The 12,544-nt window shown below is 44.5% G+C and overlaps 1 protein-coding gene across 4 annotated transcripts in view; it reads left to right on the top strand.

Moving 5' to 3' along the window:
- The window catches only part of MBD3 (methyl-CpG binding domain protein 3), a 42,788-nt gene extending 30,532 nt beyond the window's left edge, over nt 1-12,256 (top strand). For all 4 annotated transcript variants that reach the window (XM_074978107.1, XM_074978108.1, XM_074978106.1 and 1 more), the window contains exons 6-7: nt 4,592-4,783; nt 10,467-12,256. In XM_074978107.1, coding sequence (XP_074834208.1) covers nt 4,592-4,778 — 187 coding nt within the window. In that variant the 3' untranslated portion in view covers nt 4,779-4,783; nt 10,467-12,256. The remainder of the gene's footprint in view (nt 1-4,591; nt 4,784-10,466) is intronic.
- The last annotated feature ends 288 nt before the right edge of the window (nt 12,257-12,544 follow it).

Genomic DNA, 12,544 nt, shown 5'->3' with positions numbered 1-12,544 from the left:
AACAGGTCCAAGGAAGCTCTGAATAGAGCCATCAGTTCTTTTCAAGTGATTGCTCATGTCCATTCCACGTTAGATGTGGGTACTTGCCACATATATTGGTGCCAGAAGCTTTTCCCCCTCATCAGTACCCCTGGGGGGCAATAGTGGCAACCACCAGAGTGGTGCCTCATGGTATGATATAAGGACTACTGCTCGTTCCCCCCACTCTTAGTTCCTTCTTGCAGCCAGTGATGGTGCAGTGGAACTGTTGTGCTTTGGCAGTTTTTGTCACAGTTCAGGGTGTGTTAGTTCTCTCAGTAGTTTCTCAGTGTTTTTTAGTTTGCAAGATGTTAGTGTCCTGGCGAGGTCTTAGCCTAGGCATGGGGCATGCCCTTGTCCCCAGGCTTCAAACAACCGTCTATAGTGCAGGCATCCTATGGCTGTTAGCAACCCTCGCGACAACTGCCTGAGATGAAGGATACATCAGCGAGAAGTCGAGTATTTGCAAATCGTTCAAGCCTTGAAGAAAGAAAGGGGCATTCACCTCAGGGCGCTGGTAATGGAGTCAGCACTAACCCTGGCTCTGGAGACCATGTCTAACTTGGCCTCAAGCACTGTAATTTTGGTGTGGAGTGTTCTGCTGGTACTATTTCCCCCCCCCCATCTCTGGTCCAGAATGCAAAGAAGAGGAACAGGAGCCCAGACTTGTGGTGGGCAGTTTCATGCTTCTTTCTGGGAGTCATGGACCGACTTAAACACAGCAGTTCAGCCCTCTCCCTCCCATTCCAGTGACCGTGAGTTGCGATGAAAGCCAAGGGCATGTGGCGGCACAGAGGCTTTTGGACAACTCTGGACATTTTGTCCTTGCTGGTGCCAGTGGCACGCTTCCTGGCAGTAGCATGTTCAGGAAAAGGGTAAGTCCATGCTGGACTTTTTCTGAGTGTTTCAGTCCCAGTGTCCCTGCTCCTCTCCCAAGGCGCCATCCTGTGAGTACTCCCTGGTCTGAAGCCTTCAAGCTTTGTATACTGAAAGGCAGACTTCATGCCTGATCTTCTGTTTCACTGACTTCGGGCACAGGAGGCTGGACTTGGGGCAACATTCATCAGAGCATTGGTGTGGACAGGCTGAAGCTCATGCACTTACCTTGGGTACTTGTGGTTGGTCCCCTGCTTCCCCATGACCTCAGACACTCCCAGGATCACTCAGATCATCATCATTGTCATTCTTGGTCACAGCTACACTGGTTTCCATGACTTTCTTCGTGTTAGCAGAGACCCTTGGGCCATAGAACCAACTCTAGGTTGCAGTCCTATTCCAAGTGTTGGAAGGCATCAGTTGCTGGGTTGCTGTCACCAAACGGTCATCCCACACTGCATTCTGAGGTCCTGAGACACAGAGTTCTGCTTGGGCAGATTCTTGCAGGTCCATCTCTCTCCTAACTGGGCAGAAGGCAGTTGGAGGCTCTCCCACTCTTGGTCATGGGGAGAGTGAACCAGTGGCCAGTACCAAACAGGGCTCCCTGCTGCCAAGACAGACCCCAATGCTGATGATGATGCCCCAGCCCTTGGTGGCTAGTGTCCTGGTTTCCTTGTATGTGGTGAGGGTTCACTCACCTTCAAAACTGAGAAGGCTAGCTGGAAAAGTTATCAGAATGGCCAGCAGCCCCTGGAGCTCATTTCACCCTCCCCTCTTCCCTAAAGCAGGTGCAAGTTCTTGAGAGAGACCAAAACACAGAAAGTCATCACATCACCCTGTTCCACAGGAGGAACGAGCAGAGCTCATGGCACTGGCATCTTCTTTGTCCTCCCCAAATGAGGCTATTTTTAGTCCCTAGTGCCACATGATGATGTGAAGGTGTGCCAGGAGTGTCTGAAGTGGGTTGCTTCCAATGTGGGGCTCCCTGCTGCGGAGCTAGAGGAACCAGTGGATGCACTGTTTGATGTGCGCTATTTCACAGCACCCTCCAGACTGTCCTTGTCCTTACCTAACGAAAATCAGCAGTGCCCTTTGGCAAACACCCTCATCTCTGTCATCTCTTTCCAAAAGGGTTAAGAGGAAGTACTTTGGTCCTGGTTAAAGTCTTTACTCCCACCCTGTCCTGAACTCCTGAGTGGTAGAAGTGGTCACCCATAAAGACAGGCAGGGGCAACGCCAAAAAATAAGGACTGCAAGTGACGGGATTTGTTTCTCCATAAAATTTATTCTTCTGCCAGCCTGCAGCTAAGAGTGGCCAAGCATCAAACCCTCCTTGTCCACTATAATTTTAACATGGAGCATGCCATGGCAAAAGGTGATGAATTGCTTCCTGAGGGCTCCAGGAGGGAGTTCAGGGCTCTTCTAGAGGAGGGCATGGCAGCAGCCAGAATGGCCCTTCAGGCAGCTGCAGGCGCAGTAGACTTAGGAGCATGCACAGTGGCATCAGCCATGTTGATGCATCAGACTTCCTGGCTAGTCCTCTCAGGTTTATCAGTGGAAGCTCAGCAGTCTATGGAGCATCTGCTGTTTATTGGCTGTGCCCTGTTTGCAGAACAGGTGGACATGAAATTACACAGGCGTAAAAACTCCCACGCAACCATTAGGACCCTATCTTTCATCCCTGCTTGGAAAAGATTCCAGCCCAACACCCTACCAGTCAGGGAAATCAGCCATGCCAGGAGCCTTCTGGCAAAAATGATATGGAATTGCTATAAGTTAGCAAAGGTCCTTCTGAAATAGATTATCTCCTCCCACTCAGCCAGGGCTCAGGCATCTTTGGTAGCTTTCCTGGCACACATGCCAAACCAGGACATCTGTAGAGCTATGACGTGATCCTGGGTTCACATGTTTATGTCTTTCTGTATTATCAGTTAGCAAGCCAGATATGACACTGGGCTCGGCAGAGCTGTGCTGCTGTCAACTTGGCTGTGAACTCTTACCTATCTGTGTGTGTGTACTGTTCGGAGTCACCTAAAGTGGAATGGATGTGTGCAATCACTTGAAGAAAAGACAGTTACCTGTTCTGTAACTGGTGTGTTTTGAGATATGTTGCTCTTGCCCATTCTACAACTTGCCTTCCTTCCCCACCGTTGGAGTTTCTGGAAATAAAGAATTGAGGGTAGAGAGAGCGAGCTTTGCCCCTTGTACCATGCCTGTATGTCAAATGCATGTTGATGAGCCAAAGAGTTGAAACCTATTGGATTTCTGCTTTGTTCTTGCAGTGTTGTAAATAGCAAATAGCTCAGCTGTTGATGTTTGTGGAAGTAAGGCAGTCACAGAATGTATATTGTGATAGTATACTTCACTTTATGTCTGGAATATAATCAATCCAATCCACTTCTTTCAAGTGTCACTGTCACTTACTACGGCTTCTTCCTCTGTTGCTCATTTATCCTCACAGGTCCTTAACATCCTTTTCTGGTAAACTTCTATGCTTGTCATCATTTCATACATGCAGGGAAGTAATTAAAGTGGCATATCCAGTTCATGTTTTGAGCACTTGTAGCGTCTGTCAGCACAGGATTGGGAACAGTTAAATGCTGGTGTATCACATGTATCCATTGTTTGATATCTGCAAGGATTTAAAAATTGGGTGATGTTCTCCAACAAACATCTTAAGGTTGCTCCGATTCTGCCTTGAACCTCTATATTCCAACCTCTAGCTTGAGAAATGCAGCCACCAAGTAATTATGGCACAGGGGTGTGCAAACTTTTTGCCTGAGGGCCACACTGAGTACTGAAATTGTATGAAGGGCCAGGTAGGAAAGGCTGTGGGAGGTTGTGCTTCCACAAACAGTCATGCATGGCTCAGCCCCTCCCTCCATCCATCCCCCCCCGCTCCCCACCCCCATCCAACCTCTCCTCTTCAACCTGGACTCCCCCCCGCCCCCCCAGATCCTGACAACACCATCTGGAACACCAGGGCTGATGGTACAGTAACTGTGCCACTCAGGTGCTAGGGGAGCTGAGGCTGTGGGGGCAGGGGAGAGGTACAAGGAGCGGGATTGGTTGGGGGCTGCCCAGGAGTAAAGCTGGCTCCTCCTATGCTAGGCTGTCCCAACCCTGCTTCCTGGTGGGAGTTTGGGGACTACACTGAAGGGTCTGATGGGCTGGATGTTTGTCCCCCTCTGGATTATGCTATTTAGTATGCATTTCTGCTGCATTGAAGTAATAATTGACTTTGCCTTCTTGGAAAATCTGTGCAGATTTACAAGAGAATATTTGTCTTGTGTGTGTGTGTGTGAGATACATATATAAATAAACACAGAAACCAATTGCTAGTACATTGTTCAAGTTGTAAACTCAAGCACACAAAATTAGCAAATGCTAGAATTAAGGTTGAATATCTTGTGCATATGATTTATCCTCAGGCAGACACTTGGCATACAAAATTTCAGCCCAGGTGTTTTCAGTTGAAAACAGGATCATATAATGAGAAGTATTATACAAACTTAGTGTTGCTACCGGCTCCACCTGTAATATATTTAAACATGATGATGTGATATTTTAAAATATTAATTCTATTTTTAGCACCCCACATCACCTTTCTCCAGCCTCACAGCTGAGGCATTTGCACTTCTTCCCTTGAAATTGTTGGCTGTGAAGAGTAATATAAGTATTCACTGGTTTTGGGCAGGAAGCAGGAGGAGCTTGTACAGCAGGTGCGGAAGAGGCTGGAGGAAGCACTGATGGCTGACATGCTCGCCCACGTGGAGGAAATAGCAAGGGATGGGGAAGCTCCTTCAGAGAAGGAAGGAGGTGATGAAGAAGTGGAGGAAGAAGAGGAAGAACAAGATCATGACCAGGAGATGGAGAATGTATAGTCTAGGTAGTATTATAACTATGAACTATTACCCCTTTTCTCACTTTCATTTACATTGAATAGTATTGCAGTGAGGGAGAACATATATCCCCAGGGAGTCTTAGCATTGACACTAATATCCTTCTGATAGCTTTCTTTGACAAGGTAAAAAGCTTTGTAGATGGGGGAAAGCAGTAGATGTTGTATATCTAGAATTTAGTAAGGCATGGATACTACGTTTATAAAGTTTGCAGGTGATATCAAGCTAGGAGGGATTGCAAGTGCTTTGGCGGACAGGATTATAATTCAGAATGATCTGGACAAACAAGAAATAGTCTCGGGTAAATAAGATGAAATTCAATAAGGACAAATGCAGAGTACTCCACTTAGGAAGGAACTACTACTTTCACAGACAAAGTAGGAAATGATTATCTAGGAAGGAGGCACTGTGGAATGTGACCTAGAGGTCATAGTGGACCACAAACTAAATATGAGTTAACAGTGTGATGCTGTTGTCTCCACCAAAAAAAAAAAAACCCCAAAAGAACAAAAAACCACCAAACATCATTATGGGATGTATTAGCAAGAGTGTTGTAAGCAAGAAACAAGTAGTTCTTCCACTCTAGTTTGTGCTGATTAGGCCTCAGCTGGAGTGTGGTGTCAAGTCCTGGGCACCACATTTCAGGAAAGATGTGGACCAGTTGGAAGAGGTCCTCAGACGAGCAGAACCAAAATGATTAAAAATCTAGAAAACGTGACCTATGAGGGACAATTAAAAGAATTGGGTTTGTTTGGTCTGGAAAAAAAGAAGACAAAGGGTATGTCTACACTTAGGAGCATAGTCAAATTTGTTAAAGTCAACTTTTTAACACTAGATTTTGTAAAGTTGAGTTTGATCACCTATACTGCTCACAAAGCCGATTATAATGTGTCTCCACAAGGTGGCCTAAGTCACCTGTCCCACAGTTCCTGCAGATCTATTGCATTTTGGGATTTTGTGATGGTGTTGGTGGGGGGAGTTGCTGCAAGTGGTTCTGGGTTTCTGATGTCATCATCCCAGAATGCATTTTCTGCATTTCCCTCACTTCCCACTGAAAACAAATAGCATTTTTGTACAGTTTTATATTGATTGCCATCCGCCATTACAAACAAAAACATGGATACCAAGTCTCTTCAAAGTTTGTTTGCAGTGGTTTGTGCTCGATGTTCACATTGTGGTGCAGTGCTGCAGTACTTCGGAATGTGATTTCTCAGTCTGCCTCTTCATTAGGGACAGGAATGAAGCATGCATTTGTGCTCGACAGTCCATCATGTTTTTCCTCCAGCCAGTCAGCTCTCCTCTTTCCTTTATTAGAACATCAAAATAACTCTCCAACATTTCATGCCAGGACTTCTTCCTCATCCACATCTGGGGCAAGCTCTTATGGGCAGGAATGGGGCCTCTCTGTTATCTAGCAAGGTTGACTCCTGATAAAATACATGCAGAAATGTTAATGGCATTGTCAATAGCAACATTTTTATCTTTGCTCGCAACAGTGACCATGCTGATAGAATGAATGGTTGTCTCTCTATGGAAGAACATATTGCAACTGAAAGGTCACTGTGGTGACTCTTAAGACTGCAGAAAGCGTGATTCCAATCAGAATGATTTAAGCTCTTCTGTGGCTGAGGTTTACCTTCAACACATGATAAGCTATCTTTGGTTCACAGGGGAAAAAAATTTGCCTCGTCTCCAAACCCAGCCTTCTTAAAGGAGCGCCAGGAGGGAGCAGGGCACTGCGATTCCCAGCCGACGTCAGCCCAGGGGGAGTGGGTGGCTGCACAGAGTGTTCTTAAAGCAGCACCTGGATTTTAAAGTGGCTGCTCCAGGAGTTAAAAAAAAAATCATTAAAAGTCACTGCAGGCATGCACATGAACCAAGGGGAGGGTCCAGTCACCCACTGGACCAGGTTGGGGGATTGCCTGGATTTTAAAATGGCTTCTGCAGGAGATGCATGAGTTTTGCTCTGCACTGGGTAGGTCACAGGCAAAAAATTATTAGTGACTCATGAAACTTTCCATGCATTCTAGGTTGCCAAACGAGACCTCAGCCTTATCAGAATAAGAAAAAGGGATAAGGAAAGATTGCTCATTCTGTCCTAGTACAATGTTGAAAAATTTGTAAGAATGCTCTGTGGGAACATACTTCCAGATCACTTACTGGTGTCTTGGTGCAGTTAGGTGTCTTACCGTGGAAGCAGGAACAAGTTAGGTATCCTCAAATATCTCGTGAGGAGAATCAAAGAGTGCCTGCTGAAGATGTTCAGCTGTTTGTCCAAACAGGATCAGCACTCCATCCCCATAAATATTAACAAGCCATTCTAAAGGAAATGGGCACAGACCATCAACCTCATGATTGCAGCACACTATTATCAGTAGAAAAAAAAACACGTACCAGAAGTGCCCTCTTCAGGATCTGGGTTTGCCTCCAAAGCCACCTCCTGAGTTAAGGGGACAGGCTCTAAGTGAAGAAACAGCTCCTGGCTTTCAGGCTCTACTTCTATACTTGACTGGATCCCGCTGTCATCCACGTCTTCCAAATCAGGCTTCCAGATCTTCCAAATTGATGCTTCATCATCCTTCCAAGGAACACTGTAAGGAGTCGAGTTGTCCTCTGAGGGAAGAGGTTGCTTCTGTCCCCAGAATATCGTGAAGCTCATCATAGTATCAGCATTTCTGGGGAGATGCCTCAGACCAAACATGCGCTTGTTTGCATTTCTGGTAGCTCTGTCTCAGCTCCTTTACATGGCACTGCTGAGCATCCCTGGTGTAGCGTTTGAGCTGGAGGAAGATAGCTTCCTCCCCCGACACTGAGGTGAGGTTCAAGATCTCCTGATGGCTCCATATGGGAGCCCTTTTGTAATGCTGAGAACTCATGGCTGCAAGGTGTGCTCAGTGTACTGCAGAGATGTGGTCCATGCATCTCTTCACTGCAGTGGCCAGAAAGGAAAGGAAATCTAATGAAAATTTCCAGGCTGATGACCACCATTACCTGTCACCTACTTCGTGCTCACATCAAGAGTAGCCATGGTGGAGGGATGACCAGAAAGGACTCATTAGCTGTGTCTACACGTGCACACTACTTCGAAGTAGCGGCACTAACTTCGAAATAGCGCCCGTCGCGGCTACACGCGTCGGGCGCCATTTCGAAGTTAACTTCGACGTTAGGCGGTGAGACGTCGAAGTCGCTAACCTCATGAGGGGATCGGAATAGCGCCCTACTTCGACGTTCAACGTCGAAGTAGGGACCGTGTAGACGATCCGCGTCCCGCAACGTCGAAATTGTGGGGTCCTCCATGGCAGCCATCAGCTGGGGGGTTGAGAGACGCTGTCTCTCCAGCCCGTGTGGGGCTCTATGGTCACCGTGTGCAGCAGCCCTTAGCCCAGGGCTTCTGGCTGCTGCTGCTGTAGCGGGGGATTCATGCTGCATGCACAGGGTCTGCAACTCGTTGTTGGCTCTGTGTATCTTGTGCTGTTTAGTGCAAGTGTGTCTGGGAGGGGCCCTTTAAGGGAGCGGCTGGCTGTTGAGTCCGCCCTGTGACCCTGTCTGCAGCTGTGCCTGGCACCCTTATTTCGATGTGTGCTACTGTGGCGTGTAGACGTTCCCTCGCTGCATCTATTTCGATGTGGTGCTGCGCAACGTCGATGTTGAACATCGACGTTGGCAGCCCTGGAGGACGTGTAGACGTTATTCATCGAAATAGCCTATTTCGACGTCGCCACATCGAAATAGGCTACTTCGATGTAGGCTTCACGTGTAGATGTAGCCATTGAGGAGCATTGTGGGACAGTTTCGGAGGCTAATAAAATCAATTTTAATAATGCTGTCATCTGCACTTGTATAGTTCAGCATTGCAAAATTGCCTTTTGTGAGTTACTCCTAGGGAAATCAGCATTACAAAAGTCGATGTAGGAGCCCCTTAAGGTCAACCTATTGAGTGCTGGAGTGTAGACTGATGGTTTGTAAAATCAACTTTAGACCCTTAAATTCAACTTTATCTCCTAGTATCAACCAGCCCAAAGAGGTGACCTAACAGCGTTCAAGTATCTGAAAGGCTTTTACAAAGAGGAGGGAGAAAAAATATTCTCCGTAAACAATGAGCATAAATTGCAGCAAGGGAAGTTGAAGTTGGACATTAGGAAAATCTTCCTAAATCTCAGGGTGGTTAAGTACTGGAATAAATTGCCTAGGGAAGTTGTGGAATATCCATCATAGGAGATTTTTAAAAGCATATTCATGGAACACCTGTCAGGGTTGGGAGATGACACTTAGCCCTGCCACGAGTTCAGGGGAATGGACTGGTAAGGTTCCTTCCAGTCCTATAATTCTCTAATACGCACTTTAAATGGGATAGTAGTTTTCTTTTATCATATGTGGGTTTAGTGTGGATGTTTGAGATAAGGCTTAAAAAAAATGAAATGACATCTCACAGGCTCAAATGATGGGAAGGAGGTGGGAGTTTGATCTTAATATGAAACTAATTTGTGGGACTTAATTCTAAATTTTCAGGCCACTTTGTCGTATCACAGTCATAACTGAGATTAACCCTTTTGGCCATTTTTTTGATGGAGAAGCTGGGTGGCTTCTCTAGACTGGGAGTGAGCGATTTTGGTGGAGACATTATATATGGTATGAACTTGCAATGTCACTGACATTATGTACCTATTTTTTGAATCACATAGAGGATTTTGTTCTCTGAGATTGTCTCTTGGTATTTATTGCACATGCTTAGTACACAACCAAGATAGGAGGGTGCACTTTGAAGGAATGCTATTTATTCCATGCTCTGCTGTTTTTAATTAATATTAATTTTAAAAAATCAAACACTGTTTTTTATTTCAACTCTTCATGCAGTGCCAAGCCAAGATACTTGCTGGGTTTTCATTTAGTGTGTGTGATGTGCACTGCAGTATCCAAACACAATAAGACATGTTAGGGAAGGAAAGCCAACATTATTTCTGTTGTTCTATTGCTTTATTAACAGCCCTAGCCTGGAGCCTTATGTACCATCATTTAAGTTTATGCAATGAGACAAAAACAGCATGTAACGACTATCATTTTAAGTTGTATCCCAGGAAAATCAACCAGTAATCTGTCCTTGAAATGAGACAGCCAATATGCTTGCTGCTTTGTTACTGTGACTGTAGACATTTGAGTTTCTTAGGCAAGAAATAAAAATTTAGAGGATGATGATGATAAACAACAGAAAAAAGAAAAAGTCCTTGTTGGAGGCAGTGATATCTGCATATCAATGTTATGTTGGATCGGGAGTGACCTTTGTTTTTTCATAATTATGATGGGATTTGTGTGGCCTATGGAAGATGTTGTCTTATTTGGGCTCCTTCCTCTTTCCTGTGTTGTCACTTGGAATATTGGAGCACTCTGAACTTTTCATAGCCTTATTTGAGTGCTCCTTTAACACTTAAAGGTGCCTATACCTTTACGGTACTTTAAAGCATACTTTTAAGTCCTTTCTGTTGAAGCAGTCCAGCAAAAGCAGAGAGCCAGATAAAATAATAGACTACTGTGGTGAAAAATGCAGGCCTAAAAGGAAGTCATGTTGAAGATCTAGGTGAGACCTCACCCTGATCCTTAAAGAGATCGCATGCTACAAAAATGTACAAGTCCCTGATGATTTACTGAGTATTTCTCTCTGCTTTTTTCTTCCAGGGAGTTCCATCTAAGAATTCTTTGTCTAAACCCTATCAGCAGGGTCAGCACAACAAAGCCGAGAGTGTCTGCAAACTAAATTGCACCAGCCATCCAACTGTACCTTTGAGCATGTTTGATATCCACTTCAGGAAAGAGTTGAGAAGCTGATTGCTCATTAATTGCTGGGTATTTTTGAAGAGGAACTTGACTAAACTATTCTTCCCCTTCCTTTCCTAAAGGATCAGGGGAATAGAAAAGTGTGAAGGGGAAGAAAGGAGTGCAAATGTTGGGGGAGGGCTAAAACTTGAAATCAAATTCCCTCTCCTTTTTATGGGTCAATGATACAGTGGGGTCAAATTTTTCCACACTGTCCTATCTTAGTACCTTTGAATGAGAAACATTTTTTTTCTCTCACCCTAGCACACTAAGAGAGATGCTCTTTCACTTCTTGGCCACTTGGCCTATAGGGTGCCTGTTTGAACCAGACTATATGTTGTAGATTGTCGTCTCAAAACTAGATTGGACGTGATGAATAGTCTTAAGAGATGAAAAGCAGGTGCCTCTTCCACTTCAGGCTGTGATGAGCTTGGAATGTTATATTCTAGGAATCAATTTGTGTCAGTGACAACCTGTTTCTGTAACTAGTTCCAATACTGCATTGAATGCATTAGTTGCCAGTACTTGGCATGGAAGCCTGTGTGTGTCCAGACATAGCTTATAGGTGTTTCAGAGCTAAGTTTATCAGTGTGTAGTATAGGGAATATTCAACATTTGGTGCAAGTCTGGTTGGAGACACCTTTTAAGCTAAAATCAGAAGGTATGTCCTGACTCATTCTGGCAAACAATGAGGAAAATTTCCTCCTCTCTTTTCAGGTGCCATGTACCCCAATTTCTGTATGTGTGGAGTAAAGGAAGTCCACTCCCATAGATTTGTCTATACATCTGCATGTGAATGCAGTAATGATCTGACCTCTTTTAAAACAAGAAAAGCAAAACTTTTTGACTTTTCTATAAATTAGTATCTAACAATGAATCTAATGCTTTTTATTGAGCATTGACTCTTTCTTACTTGCATGTACAGTGGAGTGACCAGCATTCTTTGTCCAACAGTGAAATGATGTGAAAGCTGCCTTAATGTGTTCATAAGTATTTGGCTTCACCCTGGGTACCGTGAATTATTCTTCAATCTCTCCTTGTGCATCTCTGAGCAAATAGCGGGGGAAACTAGTTATAGATGAAAATGAAGAGATGAGGAAGGTCTGAGTTTGTAGAGTGAAGAAAAATATCTACTTGGTTGCAAATTCTTTTTTCTTAGGTGTCCATAAGTGTCCACTGATGCTCAGAATATACTATAAAGGGGGATTCAGATATTGCACCTCTAACCAGTTGTATGAATTGCCAGTACCCCAAAATTTGGGACAGAAATAGCTCCCAGAGCCTCTGTCATAGAGGAAAGTTTAGCAATAAGAGTGAGGGCCCAGAGACATTTTCTGGAAAATAATGATCATCTTTGGGAGTAGTTCTACTCAAACCACTGAATTGGTTGAGAAATGTCCCATGTCAAAGTGTCTGGTTCTGTATTAACCCTTTCCTTCTAAAAAATAAATTCCATGGGATTGTTGCTCATTTGGAGCATTACAAGAAGGCTGGATTTGTATTTTACATTTGTTTTTCCAGGCAGCGCTTTAGCAAGGATATAGCTGCCACTTAGAAATATTTTCATTTTTGAAGTCTTGTTATGATTATTCTATAAACCTGTCCTGTGTAATTCATTGTGTTCTATTAAATGTTTCTTGAAGAAAGTAGAACTTCTTTGAGTGTCTGTGTCAAGTCCCTGAGTATCTACACTATGCTATTGCAAACTGTCCTTAAGAATGAGAGTAGGAAGATGTCGTGAAATCTGCACTCGCTGTTTATTCCACTCTTTGTAATCCTTGCCTCTGACACTCTAACCTGGTGGTTCTCAACCTGTTATTTACCATTATGTGCCACATCCACATGTTATATATACTGCCTCTGTGGTCCTCAGAATGTCACATGGGATGGAGCCTTGTGCTGATGCGAGAACTACTGGTGTAATCCATACTATGTTCTTG

Source organism: Carettochelys insculpta, chromosome 27, assembly GCF_033958435.1.
Source record: "Carettochelys insculpta isolate YL-2023 chromosome 27, ASM3395843v1, whole genome shotgun sequence".
In the NCBI taxonomy this organism is placed as follows: Eukaryota; Metazoa; Chordata; order Testudines; family Carettochelyidae; genus Carettochelys; species Carettochelys insculpta.
The sequence above is the reverse complement of the archived record's forward strand: the minus strand, read 5'-3'. Positions and strand labels throughout refer to the sequence as shown.